This window comes from Lissotriton vulgaris, chromosome 2_2 (assembly GCF_964263255.1).
Source record: "Lissotriton vulgaris chromosome 2_2, aLisVul1.2, whole genome shotgun sequence".
Classification (NCBI taxonomy): Eukaryota; Metazoa; Chordata; class Amphibia; order Caudata; family Salamandridae; genus Lissotriton; species Lissotriton vulgaris.
The window spans coordinates 194,103,625-194,116,547 of NC_141688.1; the positions used below are offsets into that span (position 1 = coordinate 194,103,625).

Sequence of the window (12,923 nt, forward strand, 5' to 3'; positions counted from 1 at the left end):
GTGATGTTAGAAATGTAGAAGCCTGATATATTTTGATTTCTTTGTATGTTCATTTATACCATTACCTTCTGCCTTGGATTGTTGCTCATACAATAACAACAATATGTGAAAAAGAATAGATGGTATTAAATGTACAGTTTTGCAAATATGTGAAGACATGCTGCTAAATAAAACAGGAGACTGGTTATAAGGGCCTAGCTTGATAGGCTTGCATGAGTTGACAAAAACAATAAAAATCACTGAAATATGTTTTGATCATCTTAAGAATGCAGGAATAGGTAGCTGATACTGATCTTAACTTGACAGCCATTGTGAAATTACTATCCAGAATGATCCCAAGTTTTTGACAGAGGAATTAGGGTATGTGGGGAGACGGAGTCAGTGACCACCAGCTGTTGTCCCAAAAGGAAGTGGTGCTGCCAAAGAGCATGACTTGTACTCACACATCAGTTGGCCACATCCAACAATAAGGTACTGAATCTATTACAGTGGACACTGTATAGTTGAAGATGGACACAATACCTTGTGTATCATCTACATAGGAGGTGAGTTTGAGACCGTGTTTCCTGATGAGGCTACAGAGAGGGGCCATCTAAACATTAAACAGTGTGGCTTACAGAGGAGCTTTGGGGAACACCGCAGATGAGATCGGAGGGTTCGGACCAGTAAGGAGATAGAAAGATGAACAGAGATCTTACGGAAGGAAAAGGGGAAACCAGGTTTGAGGATCCAGACAGATGTTGCTCTCAAAGATAACGGAGGATAGAATGGTGACTGTATTGAATGTCATGGAGAGATCAAGTAGAATCAGGACCACGGAGGCTCCCTGATCTAGAGTACGACTGATGTCATTGGTTGCAGCAATCAGATCAGTCTCGGTGCTGGGGGTAGCTCTGAAGCCAGACTGGGACAAGTCCAGAATGGAGCTTTCTTCGTGAAAGGAGGACAATTGAGTGTTGCCTGCTTTTTCGAAGACTTTAGCATGGAGAGGAATGAGGGATACCAACCTGCAATTCGAAAGAACCTGAGGATTAAAGTTGAGCTTTTCAATTAGTTGAATTACATTAGCATGTTTTTGTAGGCAGGGGACTTCAGCAGAAACAAGGAGCTGCATTATAAAGAGTGGAGACGGGTGGCCCCCCAGTGTCAGGGCTGAGTGAAAAGTTAAACTGTGGTAATGGATAATCAGGCCCTTTGGATTTGGTGAAGTTTAGCAATTTGTTTATCATCTTGCATGTGATAGATGTAAACTAGGAAAGAAAGCAACTACTGGTAGAACAGGAAGGGAAGTTGGTCCGGGGTAGGGGGATGCTGAAGTGCAAAGTTGGAATACATAGAGTTGATCGGGGTCGAGACAATGGCAACAGTGCAGGCAGAGAGCTAAGAGAACTCTTTAACATTGTCAAAGATCTCCGGAGAGGAGTTGTAGCTTTGGTCAATGTGATCCATGATGTGGAAATGACAGGCCAGCCTGATCTGCCTGTGTAGTTGCAGAGGGAGGTAATAGAAGCTGCCCTGTCACGATTGTTTCCTGTGAGTCTCCAGGAGAGTTCCAGCTCTGCACCAGTGCTTCAAGCTCTACAAAGTCATTAGAATACCAACTTGCAGAAATATGTCAGCCTAAACAACTGAAGTCTGTTACAACAGGGACATATCAACCAACAGAAACGCAAGCACCTCCTCAAGAGCATCCAAGAAAGGAGAGACCACAGAAGAGGAAATCTGAGCAGGAACATATCTTCCAGCGGCAGGTTGCCCAACTTCCCAAGATACCAATTAATGTTACACTTTCAACAAAAGCCCACATGTGCTTAAGTTTGTGACTGGAGTGCATCTTTCCCTTACTGACCACAGCAGACCAAATAATATCCACGTCAATGGCAATATCTCACTTCATAAGGGAGCAATAGAAAATAATGAGAAGATGCATTTATTTAAAATGCTTTACTGGATTCTGAGGCTGCACAGAAAAATTCTACACTTTATGAACATCAAAGAAAATGCAGCTAAGGAGAAGGATAAAAATACCTTCATAGTGATTCAGTTACGGAGCTTTTAAGTACAGTGAATGCATGTATGCACCACAGGTAGCGTGCCTACATCCGTGTGTCCATTGTTGTGTGTTATGAACAGAGACTGGGGGATGAGCATGATGGAGCCAGTACTAGGAAAGCGCCTATTGTTTATAGATAACAGAGTAACGATAAATTCAACTTCATTCTGTTCTTGCATTCGGTCTCTTTTTCAACCATATGTGTACTTCCACAGCAGCAGGGAATAAAAGAGAGAGAAGGCAGCAAACCACAAATTAGGACTTGATGAAATCTTGCATTGTCCTGTTGATCACAAAGTGATGGCAGAATGATTGTGGGGTATTCAACCTAACAGCCTAGGACATAGCTCTGACAGCAAAAGGCCATTCGTCAGCACTTGTAGGGTGTGCCCAGTGACTGGATGCAGTTTGGGCTCATTACAATCTATTAATGTGTGATTGAAGACATTATCCACCAGGCAATGATGGCCTGAGTAGGTTTTTAGCCAAAAACAGTGCCTTAAAAGGTCATAAAAAGTTGTTGAAATTAACCCACATTTTAGTTTGATTCAGATAGAAGGGTAAGGCAAGCTTTAAGTCTAAATTGTGCAATATCTCTTCAGTATAGGGATGCAGGAAGAATGTCAAATTAACCAACAGCTTTGTTCAGGTGAGTGCAAAGAGCAACACTGTTCTGATGGAAAACTATATAAGATCCTTCTATGCAAAGGGCATCTAGATCACTTATGTGACTGGCCAATCTTAAAAAGAAAGTCTTCCACAAAGAACGTTTATTATTACAGGAAGACATCACCTTGAGAGGTCTATTAATCAGAGCAGGACCAGTTTCCGGTTCCAAAAAGCAGTGAGATGCCTAAGAAGCAATAAAAAAATGTATAAATCCCTGCAAAGTGTATCTTAACTACCTCTTGGGCCATGGAGTACAGTCGTATTTCAGTAGCCCACAATGGGAGAGTTACAAATCAGGCAGGAGTTCATCTGCGCCCCCATCTTGACCAGGAGATGCACAAAGGACATTATATAATTTGCTAAGCAGGCTGATACTTTGCCCCGTGACAGATCCTTAGCTATTGCTTTTGTTCTATAAACTTGTGGAGAGGTTTCAAGAAGCTGCCACGACATTGGAGTGCTTTGAACACAGAACTAGATGTTCTAGGCTTGGCTTTTTTTTCAGGAACCAAGACCTCAAACAGATGAAAGGGAGAGATCCATACTATCTTTCCATCCATGTACAGAAGGTATCTCCTACGAATGTGAGGAGTCTGGAACCTCTAAAGAAGATAGAGTAAGTCCAAGAACCAAACTCGTTGAGAACAAGTAGGTGCAAGTATAATGACAAGTGAACTATTGCTCTTGACAATTTTCTGCAGGATCCTCCAAATAAGATGAGCTACGCATAACACTCTTGTACTATCTAACATCAGTCAGCTCCATAGCAATCCAAGTACCCTGCACATCTACGAAGCAAGCTAGTCACACTTCAGATGAGCTGCAAATGCTCCTATTGGTGGATGATTGCCTCGAAGTGGGGTGGAAGGCTTATGAGAGAATTTCCCACTTATGTGACAAGCAGAGATGCTTGCTTAGATAATCTGCTCTGGTATGGTCAATCTCTGCAATGTCGTAAATTAGCTGTAATCTACAGTTTTGCTGAAGGGGCACCCCTACAAAGAGGTGAAAACATGCCTACCGTCTCAAGGTTGGAACCGATTTTCACCAGTCTGGAATGTACTTTGAGTGGCCATTCAGCAGTTGGTTTCAATGTTCCGTCAGATGAGAATGCAGAGAATGTAAATGGAACTTGAAACAGACAGGACCAATGCTTCAATGGTTATCTGATTCAGTGGTGGTGAGAAAGCCCTCTCCTACCCTGGAGTGGACAGTGCTCTCCAGTTATAGCACTGAGAGGGGTCTGGCCTTTATGTAATGATGTTGTAATTTCAGAGGAAGCTTATTAAGAGACTGAAATTCCAGCTAACGCACCATAAAACACCTCAATAAATTTAAATCCTTACAAACTACATTTCAGAAAGAAGTGGAATTTCAAATACTTATTTACAAATAGCTGCATTTTTATAGTCTCACAAATTCCTTATAGACAAAAAAATCACAGCAAAGGTAAACAATAGATAGTGGGAAGGGTGATCTAGGAATGGTACTGCTATCATTCGTATTTTACCAAGATGGTCCCAATGAAACCTGGAATTTCTACTCATAGAGTTATCCCTATTAGAGTAATAGATTGTGCATAAAAAATTCAACACCGGTAAAACAACAAACCTGGCCAGGAACTGGGTTGAAATAGCTAAAGCTGTGAAAAGACCTCCTTTCAAAAGCCAGGAATCTGACTCCATGTCCAAAATAAATCCAACAGACCACATCACGAAAAGGGAGATGAGCAACAGCAGGAACAGCTGCGAAACACAAATTGCATTATTTAGTACACTACATGTTTTAATTTTAGGTGACGTTGTAGCAGAGTTCAAACATCAGTAGAAAAAGAATAACAGAAGAGTTTTTGGAAACGTAGCACAGTACGCTGATCATCAACAACTTGCTTTTCTTTAACAGCAATAGAAGTACTTGGAATTGCTTTACCTGGACTAACACATTCTTATAATACTTTGATCTGGGATTCCTGAGTGTACAAAGTCTATGTTTCATATTATGCACATTTTCATAGTCATTAAATTATTGAATTCAGAGTAAATATTTCGTTTTTTGGTTGGCAGACAACTGATTAAACCAGAATCCTTCGTAAAAAATGAAAGCTCCTATTCGTTGAATGAGACTGCTGCAGGTCTATTTAAATGTTTTTTGTGTAAGTCCCACAAGAGCAAGAAGTCAAATTGTTCTTAGACTTCTCCACGCTGGTACAAGTTGCAGACGAGGCAGGAGAACAGCAGCGCTCGAGGCCTTGCTTCTCTGCAGAGCCTGCGCCTGGGTGCGCTCCATGCATCTCAGTTTCCTAGAGTCGGCGCGACCCTCTGCCCAACTCAAGAAGTTCTATGAGGTCATGCACCTCAACTTTGTGCTGTTTGATCCTTATGGGTAAGGAAGGGGCACCTACTGGATTTCCACTTTGTAATTCAGGATAATTATATGGAAAGTTACTTTCAGATTCGACAAACTATTCATCTTGCATACTTTTTGATGATGCAGGGGTCACTAGAGAAATGACAGAGAGGAAGTCTGGCCCGAGTCAGAAATAAATACCCAGGCAATTTTCAGAAAAAGCTATAGCTGGGACATTGGAGACAGCAGGACTAAAAACCCCAATCAACTTGCGCCATTTCTTGATCTGCATTCAAAAGGGATCTTGACCAAGTCCCCATGAATAAAATATTGGATCATGTTTTTAAAGATACAGCTGCCTTTACCACTATAATAACAAACAGGTCAGAAGTAAGAGGTCATTTGATACTAGAGAGGATAAGGTCTTAACAGGAGTGAAATGGGAATGCAATAGTCTTAAACAGACTCTGGTCCATATGTACGAACCAATTTTGCATTTCTTAATGGTATCAATCGGGCTTTTAAGAAATGCAAAACTGCATTTTGGAATGTGCGAAAGGCATATGCGGCGTCGCAAAATTAGACTTTTACCCAGTAGAAATTGCCTTTCTGAGACCTGCATAATTGGAAATCACAGATCGGGATTTCCTGTTTGCAATTAGGTAACTGCATGTACATTAGGACTATCGCAAAATGGGCATTTAGGAAATGCAATTACCATCTAATTGTATCTTATGTTAACCAGATATAAACTTTAAAAAGGCCCCAAAATGCATCAAATAAGGTCCCTAATATGTCAAAACAATACTGCACAAATATAGACAATGATAACACAACATTAAGTCCTACACTTTGTAGAATGCATATAATATCCAACATCCTTTTAAGAATGACCCTTCCTTTCTCCCATCTTTTTCTTGCCTATCTTGTGGGATATGCATTGGGATGGCTCAGAAACTCCACAGTGATGGATGTCTTTGCCACCAAGGAGAACAACATCTCCCAGCATTTTGCTATTTCTTAATTAGGAGCTCGGTTAATGGATGCCTTTCTTAGTCTCTTGAACCCATAAATAACCTGTGCTCTCCTGTGTTTCTTCTGCATTAGGTAATGTCTTGATCGTACTGGACATATGGTCTGATTAGGTCCTGGGCCGGTGCTGAAGGTAGTGTCTAAATTCTATAAAGAGGCAGTTGTGCGCATTGGGATTTTTCTGAACCTGCCTCAACAATGGAGCAGAAAATAAGTGTCCTTTAGCTTCCTGGGTATTTGTAAGGAGGAACAGTAAGGCTTCTTATTGCATTTGGGTCTGGTTGAAGGAGAAGTTTGTCTATGAACCATTAAGTCAGAGCCATGGTACCCATAGTTTGTTCTTTGGTTGGCAAGCTTGTGGTATTCAGTGTTGTTCTACCAGGGGTGATTGCTACCCAAGTGAAGGCACTGTGCGCTTCCTTTTGAAATATCTATCGTATGGTGACCTGGGCTGCTGCTTCACCATTTTTCGGCTGGAAATATGGAGCTCGGGGAAGGCAGAAAATTAAACAAGGCGTCCAACAGCTGTGACTCAGAGTTAGGTGCTCTTCAATAAAAGCACCACTGCCAGGGTCTCTGGTGCCTCGTGGATAGATGACATCACAAAGGAATGTTTCAAACTTGATACAACGTTGACAGGTAAGAACTAGGATTAGATGAGGGGTATCATCATTATTAGTGAAGCTGCCTATCAAAGGTTAGCGTGGGTGCATCATGCGTGGTCTGGTTGAGTACATAGGTGCCTGTATTTCTGGTATTTACATACCTATACATGGGTTACTTGCACATGTGAGGAAGAAAATGTTCATATGTAAAAGCATACCACACACTTACCAGAAATACTGGCTTGTGGATGCTTTTTATGTTTGATATTAAAGGAAACAGGCCTGTATAAAGTCGTGGATGCTTATATGCCTGGTAGCAAAGTCAGAAATCAGCTTTCTTTGTTGTTCTGCATATACTGTAAGGACATGCAAAGCACTATCTCACTATGTGACTATTATTAGAATCCTTGCTGCATGCTGACCATTTGTCAAATACTTTCGATATTTGTGATTCAAGTATGTAGTGACACATTTCTAGGATGTTCATGACAAACACTCATCAAGAAAGCATATTTTAATTATAAGTATCTTTAAATGTTGCTTGGGGTATGGCTTAGAGGGCCATCATGGCGGTCGCTTTCTAGTACAGCTCCGCAATGACTCCTACAATCCGTCATTTATCTGATTCACTGTTGTCGGATAACCGTAGGCAGTCCACCAGGCCGTATCTCATGATATGCTAACATCGCTGTGTACAAATCCCCGGAGACTGACCAGAATGCCTGCTTATAAGTCGAAGGCCCGCTGTGCGGAATCAGCTGCTTTCTTAAAACCGTAGCCCAGCTGCTAGCTTTGATGGAAGAACACCCTCTTGGGCCTGCTTGGGGAAGCCAACTGCTGGGGTCCTTGCGCTTTCCCGTGTGTCTGCCCTACAGATAGCTTTGCGGGGTGAGGACCTGCCAACGCTGATCCCGCCGGCCTAGGGGAATTGGGCATCAATACAGCAACCCTTGAGGACCGATCTGCATGCTGGCTAGCGGGACAGGGCTCTGCTGCATGGCGTCGCCTGCTATCTGAGGCTGAACCCGATAGCTTGCTCTGCTACCACGGACACCCCCCCAACCCATTTGGGTCTACTGCTTGGGGGTCCTGCGGCTCCTGTTCTTTCCAGTGCCTGCCCTGCAAGGGGACCTGTGGGGCGAGGGACCACCATCATCGATACCATTGGCCTGGATTGATCAGGCTTGCTGCATTGACCCACGGGAATTGATTTGTTTGGGGGTTGGTTAGGCGGGGCCCTGCCGCATTGCATCGGCCGCTGCCGAAGTCCGTGGATCAGCTGCCTGCTCTGTTGCCGCAGCCCCTCATCAGTCCCACCTGGGGAGCCTTTAACTGGATATCCTGCTCCTTTCCCACTGTGCAAACTCTACAGTAGGCCCTGTGAGACGTAGGTCCAAGGACAGCACCATTACTGGCCCGGGATGCTTAGGTAGAGGGGAATTGGCTGGAGGCTTTAAGGGTCTATCTACTTGACTAAGAAGTCTCCACACTACTGCTGGTGGTGGTTGATCCTGGGGTACTGAATTCTGCCTGTCCCTCCCTTTTCATATAGTCAGGCAGCGAAACTCACAGGAGAACCCTATCTGGGGGACTGGATCTGAGTGAACGGGTTGGAGTTAAGGGGGCCTGCCTGGTTGTGTCTCTTTATGCTCAGTTGTGCCTGGAGGAGTAGGATAGTGTCTTTATATTGAACCTACCTGGTCACCAAAATCCTCACACCCCTCCAGCAGTAGTGCCTGGCTACCAGGCCGGCGCGGAGCCATACCGTCCCCCCTGCAGATTTCTAAATCCCCCAGTGTCTTGGTCTTTTTTATGGATAGTGGTGCAGAGCTTTCCACTCTGGAGGTGAAACGGCGTGGCAGAAGCATGGATCTTTCTCTCAATGGCGCAACCTGCGCTTGGCCCTTGACTGGTCTGTTGGATCCCTCGGACAATGCTCTCCCGTTCTTAAACGTCAAAGCTACGGTTTGCCCCTCGTGACATTTGGGAATCTACGTGGTGTGCCCTGGGCTAGATACCTTGCTGAACTGCTATGCTCTACGGTGGCTACTGCCCGCACTGCTGTGAACACATGGCAAGCAGATCACACTCCCCGCACCGTGGGAACCATACGTCCGGTGATCCCGATAAAGATAAACCAGGACGTCCTGCGACCACACGAACTTGTATGGATCAATACACCAATGGACCCACAAATGGTCACTCTGGACATGCAGAAGGAGACAAACCCATCTCTTCCTCCAGCCATCTTGCCATTATACTCCAAGCCACACAGACCTCTCAAGCGGCAGTAGAGACTAAAATCGGAGAGGTCAGAATGGGTGTGGCTCTGCTTCGTCAAAAACTCTGCCATGCTTCAGCAAAAAATTAAAGAGGGGGAATCTTGACTCTCCACAGTTGAAGATGAAGGAATATGCTACTTACCAGTATGCATCTGTTCTTGGCATGTAGGGCTGCTGACATTCATAACTGTGCATAGATCGCCGCCTAGTGTTGGGTCCGGATGATTGCACATTGTTGTCCTGGAAGAGTCTTTGTAGTATCACGAGATAGGTGGCTCCTCCCCTGGACTACAGTGCGCATGGGCATCCTCTCCATCCTCAGATTGTTTTTCGCCATTGTGGCAGAGATGGAGTATGATACAGTAAGTGATGACCATGCCTGAGAATAATTCTGAGTGCTACAGCTACGACAGGCACCGGGGAGGAGGGCGGCCGATATGAATGTCAGCAGCCCTACATGCCAAGAACAGATGCATACTGGTAAGTAGCATATTCCGTTCGAGGCATGTGGGCTGCTGAATTCATATCTGCATAGAATAAATAGCAGTTTCCTCCTTAGCGGTGTTTGCCCGTGCCAGCTGCAGAAGTCTGAAAAAGAATTCTGAGAACAGCCTGTCCTACAGCAGCTTGCTGTTTGGAGTGTACATCAACGCAGTAGTGTTTGGTGAATGTATATTGAATATGCTACTTACCAGTATGCATCTGTTCTTGGCATGTAGGGCTGCTAACATTCATATCTTTGCATTAGATCGCCACCTAGTGTTGGGTCCGGATGATCGCACATTGTTGTCCTGGAAGAGTCTTCGAAGTATCCTGAGATGGGTGGCTCCTCCCCTGGACTACAGTGCGCATGGGCATCGGCTCCATCCCCAGATTGTTTTTCGCCATTGTGGCAGAGGATGGAGTGGCAAGTGTAAAGGATGTCCATGCTAATGATTGAATACAATAGTATATCTGCAGCTGCGACAGGCACCGGGGAGGAGGGTGGGCGATATGAATGTTAGCAGCCCTACATGCCAAGAACAGATGCATACTGGTAAGTAGCATATTCAGTTCGAGGCATGTGGGCTGCTAAATTCATATCTTTGCATAGAATACATAGCAGTCCCTCCATCAGCGGCGGTTGCCCGTGCCAGCTGCAGAAACCTGAAAAAGTGTCTTGAGAACAGCCTGTCCTACAGCCGCTTGCTGTTTGGAATGTACATCAACACAGTAGTGTTTTGTAAAGGTATGTGGTGTAACCCACGTGGCTGCTCTGCAAATATCCTCTAGAGGAATGTTTCCAAGGAAAGCCATGGATGCCCCCAACTTGCGTGTGGAGTGTGCCTTTGGGGGTATTGTTAAAGTGCGCTTGGCTTTATGATAACAGATTTGGATGCACTTAACAATCCATCTGGCTATTCCTGCTTTGGAAATTGGGTTGCCCTTGTGTTGTGGTGAGAAGGCAACAAAGAGTTGTTTTGTCTTCCTAAAGTGTTGTGTCCTGTCTATGTAGTACATCAATGCCCTCCGTACGTCTAAGGTATGGAGCATCCTCTCCGCCACTGTTTGTGGATTTTGGAAGAATGCAGGCAAATCGATAGTTTGGTTGAGATGAAAGTGTGACACCACCTTTGGAAGGAATTTGGGGTTAGTACGTAGTACCACCCTATTTGGATGAATCTGGATGAAAGGCTCTTGTATCGTGAGTGCTTGCAACTCACTTACGCGTCTTAGTGACGTAATGGCAATTAGGAAAGCAACTTTCCACGTTAGGAATTGCAGTTCGCACGAGTGCATTGGCTCAAACGGTGGTCCCATCAGCCTGGTGAGGACCACATTGAGGTTCCACACGGGAGCTGGCGGTGTTCTTGGGGGAATGACCCGTTTCAGGCCTTCAAGAAACGCTTTAATGGCAGGCACCCTGAAGACTGAGAGATGCTGCCTATTCTGAAGGTAAGCTGCGATGGCGGATAGATGTATCCGAATAGAAGTGTACGCTAGTTTGCACTTGTAAAGGTGTAACAGATAGCAAATGATGTTAGGGATAGACGCATCTAGCGGGTTTATGTCATTGTTTGCACAGTAAATGACAAAACGCTTCCATTTCGCGGCATAGCATGCTCTGGTTGACGGCTTCCTCGCCTCCTTGATGATGTTCATGCATTCAGGAGGTAGGTTCAGGTATCCAAACTCTAAGACTTCAGGAGCCAGATCGCTAGGTTGAGCTGTTGCGGATCTGGATGCTGAATTTCTCCATGGTTCTGCGTCAGAAGTCTGGGCGTGAGGCGCAGTCTTTGATGCGGGACCACTGAGAGCTCGAGGAACGTGGTGTACCATGCTTGGCGCGCCCACGTTGGAGCAACTAGGATGAGTGTCATGGAGTGTTGCCGTAGTTTCCTCGCCACCAGTGGTATCAGGGGTGTCGGGGGAAAAGCGTAAGCAAATTTGCCTGACCAGTTCATCCATATCGCATTGCCCTGCGATTGGGGGTGTGGGAACCTGGCGGCGAAGCTTTGGCATTTTGCGTTCTCCCTTGTGGCGAACAGGTCTATGTCTGGACGCCCCCACCTTTGGAAGTACGGCTGGAGTACCGATGGATGTATCTCCCACTCGTGCATTTGATGACTGTGTCTGCTGAGCAGATCCGCCATCTGATTGTCCTTCCCCGGGAGGTGTTCTGCCATGAGGAAGATGTTCCTCTGAATGGCCCACTTCCACATGCTCTGAGCCAGGTGAGACAGCTGTGGTGAGTGGGTGCCCCCCTGTTTTTGGATGTAGTACATCGCGGTCATGTTGTCCGTCCGGACTAACACCACTTTGTTGCACAGATGTAGAATGAAGGACTTGAGTGCCATGAAGATCGCCATCAGTTCTAGATAGTTGATGTGCATCTTCTGTTGCTGCGTCGTCCATAGTCCCTGCACTGTGTAAGTGAGCAGGTGTGCTCCCCATCCCTGGAGAGATGCGTCCGTTGTCAGGATAACCTGTGGCACTGGCTCCTGGAACAGTCGGCCCTTGCAAAGGTTGTGTGGAGTCCACCAATGCAGAGAGTTGTATGCCCGACTGGTAACCAACACTAGGTCTGTTAATTGTCCCTGAGCCTGTGTCCACTGATTTGCTAAGCACTCCTGGAGCGGGCGCATATGCAACCGTGCGTGAGGGACTATGAAGATGCAGGAGGCCATCATGCCTATCAACTGCATGAACACTCTTGCTGGAAGCGAGTGTCCCGGTCTGAACTTCTGTATTAAGGACTGCATGCCGTCTATCCTGACCTGGTTTGGTTGTGCCGAGGCCGTCAGGGTGTTGATTGTCGCACCCAGAAACTGCCGGACGTGTGCCGGCTGAAGGTGTGACTTCGGGTAATTCAACGAGAAACCCAGGTCGTGAAGGAGGTGAATGGTAGTCGCCATGTTTGCGGCGCACTGCTGCTCCGATCTGGCTTGAACGAGCCAGTCGTCGAGGTAGGGGTAGACATGGATGTTCTGCCTCCTGAGGTGCGCTGCTACAGTCGCCAGACACTTGGTAAAGACCCTTGGGGCAGTTGTGACTCCGAAGGGTAGGACTTTGAACTGATAATGCGTGCCCTGGATAGTGAACCTGAGGTACTTTCTGTGGGACGGATGTAACGGAATGTGGAAATAAGCATCCTTGAGATCCAAGGTTGCTAAGAAGTCTCCTTTGTTTAACATAGGAAGAATCTGTTGCAGTGTGAGCATGTGGAAATGCTCTGACAGTATGTACAGATTGAGGGGACGGAGATCCAGAATTGGCCGTAGAGATCCATCCTTTTTTGGAATGAGGAAGTACAGAGAATAAACCCCTGTGCCTTCCTCCCCCACTGGCACGAGCTCGATTGCCCCTTTTTGCAGCATCACCAACACTTCCTGCTGCAATAAGTGCAAGTGCTCTGCGGACATAGGCCTTTGCCTTGGTGGAATGTTGGGTGGAGTG

The 12,923-nt window shown here is 45.7% G+C and overlaps 1 protein-coding gene across 1 annotated transcript in view; it reads right to left on the reverse strand.

Moving 5' to 3' along the window:
- The window catches only part of ZDHHC13 (zDHHC palmitoyltransferase 13), a 322,174-nt gene that overhangs the window by 108,317 nt on the left and 200,934 nt on the right, over positions 1-12,923 (reverse strand). The window contains exon 9 of the mRNA XM_086959524.1: positions 4,334-4,467. Coding sequence (XP_086815650.1) covers positions 4,334-4,467 — 134 coding nt within the window. The remainder of the gene's footprint in view (positions 1-4,333; positions 4,468-12,923) is intronic.